The sequence below is a fragment of the Argentina silus genome (assembly GCF_951799395.1).
Source record: "Argentina silus genome assembly, chromosome: 6".
Lineage (NCBI taxonomy): Eukaryota > Metazoa > Chordata > Actinopteri > Argentiniformes > Argentinidae > Argentina > Argentina silus.
The window spans coordinates 1,247,673-1,252,672 of NC_139660.1; the positions used below are offsets into that span (position 1 = coordinate 1,247,673).

The following is a 5,000-nucleotide window of genomic DNA, read 5'->3' on the forward strand; positions in this document are numbered from 1 at the left end:
GTTAGGGTTATCGTTAGGGTTAGGGTTATAGTTAGGGTTAGGGTTAGGGTTAGGGTTAGGGTTATAGTTAGGGTTAGGGTTAGGGTTATGTTTTCCTGGATGCTTTGAATATACACACCGGTCACCTCATCCATGCTTTGTTTATCCACCCTGTGTTATCCAATCACCTGCCAGAGAAAATAAATGATTGAAGGAACGGACATCGTTATTTATTGGCATAGCAAGCCCAGCCTGAACCAACAAGTCAATCACACACACACACACACACACACACACACACACACACACACACACTCACTGTGCGGGAGAGTGGTACAAACACATTAGCCAGAGGGTGGGGCGCCAGTGAAGACTCCTTAATGGGCTCGGCCGTCCGCTCGTCTGACTCCCAAGCCCCGATGACACACATAACAGACACGCAGTCCACCCGGCATGCACTTCATATGCTTCGTCAATAACTGTATTCTTTCTGAGAAACATGCATGAGCTGCTGAAACCTGGTTTAGTTTGAAACTCCGTTTGTTTAATTGGAAATACGCACTGGACATCTTTTTTTTTTTTTTTTTTTTTTTTTTCCTAATTATTTCTTACTAATCATCGCCAAGAGTGGAGAGAATAATCTTATCGAAAGAAACTATCTTTAACTTTATCTTTTTTTTTCAATGTCTAATCTGAAATATGACCTGCGCGCGTTGGAAAGCGCGTTCCGTTCCATGGAACTGATCCGGGCAGAGCGCGCGTAACGGCTACTCCGCCGTGTCCACCGGCCGTAGAGCGCGATGCCTTCTCTGCACCACGGGGCCATCTTCATCGGAGTCTTCCTCATCGTGACCGGGGGCTCCACGGCCTTCCTGACCTCGTCCCAGAGCCGGCTGCAGGCCTTCTCCCTCTGCTGTGTGGTGCTGGGCGCGGTGATGCTCATCCTAGGGTTGTTCTGGGCTATGAACAACAAAAGCCCCATCAACTACAGCCACGGGGAGTACAGCGGAGGAGACTATCCTCAGTTCCCCAGCAACGACTACAGCCACTACAGCCAAGTCCTCTTCACCCCACCGGGCAGCCGCTTCCCCGAGTCCCAGAGTCAGTCGGCGCTTCTGCAAAGGTGGGTCATATTCTGTGTCTGTAAACAACCCGATTAATTTGAATGAGTTTAGACACTTCTTATTCAGAGTGACTTGTAATAAGTGTCTTCAGGAGGGAGGAGTAACTCTGATTTCAGGATTTTCAGAGGCGTCTGCTAAACGGTACAGAGTGCCAGGAATGTTCTGCTGCCCCTAAAGCACCATCATCATAAACAGACTGGGAGAAAGACACACGAGGCCTAAATGATAATAACAATAACATTTCCATAATAATATGGAAAATGCACACAAAACTAGTATGATTATTATCTCTTATCATTATATATAATAAATAGGCCTATATATATATATATATATATATACACACATTATTTTGGGGGTATTTTGTCGTTTGTCATCGTGTCAGGTATATTGATGAAGTCAGATCAAATGCATATCCTCCATTTCAGTGATATTCGAACAACATGCCATGTTTCGATCTGATCAGATCGAAGCGCAGTAAACCGGCTTTATGATCGTATTATCGAAATACGCGGCATTGTAAAATAACTGATCTTCAAATATATAACAGATAAAAAGTTATCGCTTTGCAACATAATTACACTCCCTTTGAAATATACAACAATTGTGATGGATGACAGCGAACCTCGAGTCTGACAGGTTGGCATAAGAGCGCCAATACTGCCATCTAGTGTCTACGTATCGTTACTAAATATTAATAATACTAAATAAATATAATAATTACAAAATTATATTAATTATATTACTAAATAATAATAATAATAAATAACACTTTATTTATATAGCAGTGTTACAAAGTGCTAAAACAGATATGCAAATAAAAACAAAAATATAAGTAGAAACAGTAAAACACAACACTTTAGAAGGAATAACAGCAGCATTGAAAACAACAAATATAAGTAGAAACAGTAAAACACATTAAAACGAACAAGGACAGCATCAATTAAAGGCTAGTCTATAAAAAATAGTTTTAAGGAGAGAAATAAATAAGGGCTCCTGGTCACCACCTCCTGGTCACCACCTCCTCCTGGTCACCACCTCCTGGTCACCACCTCCTCCTGGTCACCACCTCCTGGTCACCACCTCCCTCCCTCACAAACCTCCTGGTCACCACCTCCTGGTCACCACCTCCCTCCCTCACAAACCTCCTGGTCACCACCTCCTGGTCACCACCTCCCTCCCTCACAAACCTCCTGGTCACCACCTCCTGGTCACCACCTCCTCCTGGTCACCACCTCCTCCTGGTCACCACCTCCTGGTCACCACCTCCCTCCCTCACACACCTCCCTCACACCATGGCTGTCACTCTGGACATGTTTTATTTTATTATATTTTATATTTTATTAGATATCAAAGAGATGCTTCTTTCCCAACTCTCTACTGCTGGCTGAAAGATGAAGACATTCATTTGGGAGCATGTTTGTTGCTGTTCTCAGAACCCTGACTAGTGAGACTAGCTGTGTGTGTGTGTGTGTGTGTGTGTCTGTGTGTGTATACTGTATGGTGCTGATAATATTAATAATAATAAAAAGAAATAAACAGCTACTGTGTGTATGTGTGTGTGTGTGTGTGTGTGTGTGTGTGCGCTAACAGTATAGTGTACTGATTGTGATTACTGCTACTGTGTGTGTGGACTACTACTGTGTGTTTGTGTGTGTGTGTGTGTGTGTGTGTGTGTGTGTGTGTGTGTGTGTGTGTCCAGAACCCTGGACCGCCAGCGGCGTGGTCCGTATGGCGAGGAGCTTGATTACCCCCCCATGGAGCCTGGATGTTTCAGCCCGCAGCCCCGCCCCCCTCCCTGGCTGGGCCCGCCCCCGCCCTACGAGGTCGCCATCAAGACCACCTGCAGCTCCACCCAGCTCCGCCGCTCCTACTCCGACTCTCACCTGGCGACCGACCCCCTGTTCGGACGCTCACGAGAGATCAGCTTCGAGGTGTGAGGCGCCCCGGCGGATGCCGTCCCCGCCGATCAGACTACAAACGAGGGACAGAGCGACGATGACCTTTAAGATTTATGCAAATCTAACAAACGAGTTTCCAAGCTGGAGCCCCTCCCTGTCATTGGTCTCCCAGCCAGGGACGTCCCGATGACGAGCCCAGAGGAGAACAGCAGAACCACGCATGCCTCTTTATTCAGTTACCCAGAGCAGAGCACCATTAGCAGCATTAGCAGCATTAGCAGCATGCATTTCCTCAAGTTGCCTTTTTAAACGCAAAAGAGACAGACAGACAGACAGACAGACAGACAGACAGACAGACAGACAGGCAGACAGACAGACAGACACACAGACAGACAGATAGACAGACAGACAGACAGACAGACAGACAGACAGACAGACAGGCAGGCAGACAGACAGATAGACAGTCAGTCAGTCAGTCAGTAAGTCAGACAGACACAGACACACAGACAGACAGGCAGGCAGATAGACAGACAGTCAGTCAGTCAGTCAGTCAGTAAGTCAGACAGACACACAGACAGACAGTCAGACAGACAGCACACAACCATGGTGGAGCCCAACACTGCCTGTGGCGTGCAGTGACCCTGTGGAGTGAAGCCATTATGTGACCAGACAGAGGAAATCAGTACACTATAGTGTTAGTGCGCGCGCACACACACAGCTAAGTCTCAACACACACACACACACACACACACAGCTAAGTCTCAACACACACACACACACACACACAGCTAAGTCTCAACACACACACACACACAGCTAAGTCTCAACACACACACACACACATACAGCTAAGTCTCAACACACACACACACACACACACACACACACACAGCTAAGTCTCAACACACACACACACACACACACACACACAGCTAAGTCTCAACACACACACACACGCACGCGCGCACACACACACACACACACACACACACACACACACACACAGTTACAACCCCTGATGTCCAGTCCATCCACTGTGCCTTTTCCATGCCAGCTGCTCTGTTTACATATGCATGCGCAGGATCAGCTCAGAAGACCTGTTTATGGCCTGGCTGGCATTATGGCCCGGCTGGGATTATGACCGGGGCTGGCATTATGGCCCGGCTGGCATTATGGCCCGGGCTGGCATTATGGACCGGGCTGGCATTTACCTTCTCATGTTTTAATGACTTAAGGAGAGATGACGGTGCTACGCTTTATGAATAAAATTATCATTACATGTGACACCACATCTTTATACAGTTGTTGTTGTTGTTGTTGTTGTTGTGCAGTTCTGTGTAAAAAGACCCATGAGGACCAAAATGTGGAATTCATCAGAGCATAATCATCATTGGGTGTCAAATGAAAGCTAAGTCTATATTTTGGGGAAATAAAGTCAGAAATACATTTCTCAACCATCTTCCATCAGGGATAAGCAAAGGCTTCCACTTCTGGCCAAACATATGGAAAAACGTCTAATTTACCTCAAAAGGTCTTTAAAGGTGTTTATAAAAACATCAAACGTCACTGCTGTTCAAGTATAGACCCAGGTCAACTACACTTGTTTTGCAGAAATGGTTTGGCTTCTGTAAGTTTAAGAATCATTGCCCAGTCTCAGGTTCATTCTGTTACCAAAACCCCACATAAGTATGAGACATTTTCTCTGCCTCATGAGGATAATTACAGTAAACACAAGTAAAGGTAAAGGTAAGTATAGGTAGTCCTACCAAATACTTACAGTGTTTTTGCTGATATCGATTTCGTTTTTAATTAATAAGTGATTAAAAATGTTAATTCTGTTACCAAATTGGTAACAGAATGACCAAATCAAATTAGTAATGGAATTACTGACATAATTGTCTACATTCCCTTTTTGGACAGGTTGTGGAACCTGAAGGGGCTCCTCGGCTGTCCCTGTGGGAGGAACCCTTTTCACAGAGGGTTCTAAATGGAACCC

At 45.6% G+C, this 5,000-nt stretch overlaps 1 protein-coding gene across 1 annotated transcript; it reads left to right on the forward strand.

Annotated features, from left to right (window-relative positions):
- Nucleotides 1-779: 779 nt before the first annotated feature.
- On the forward strand, nt 780-3,043 carry LOC310806182 (uncharacterized protein; the record flags this gene model as incomplete). The annotated part of the gene is made up of 2 exons (XM_083672200.1): nt 780-1,102; nt 2,806-3,043. 2 exons carry the CDS (start codon nt 780-782, stop codon nt 3,041-3,043), a joined length of 561 nt encoding a protein of 186 aa, XP_083528326.1.
- Between the last annotated feature and the right edge of the window lie 1,957 nt (nt 3,044-5,000).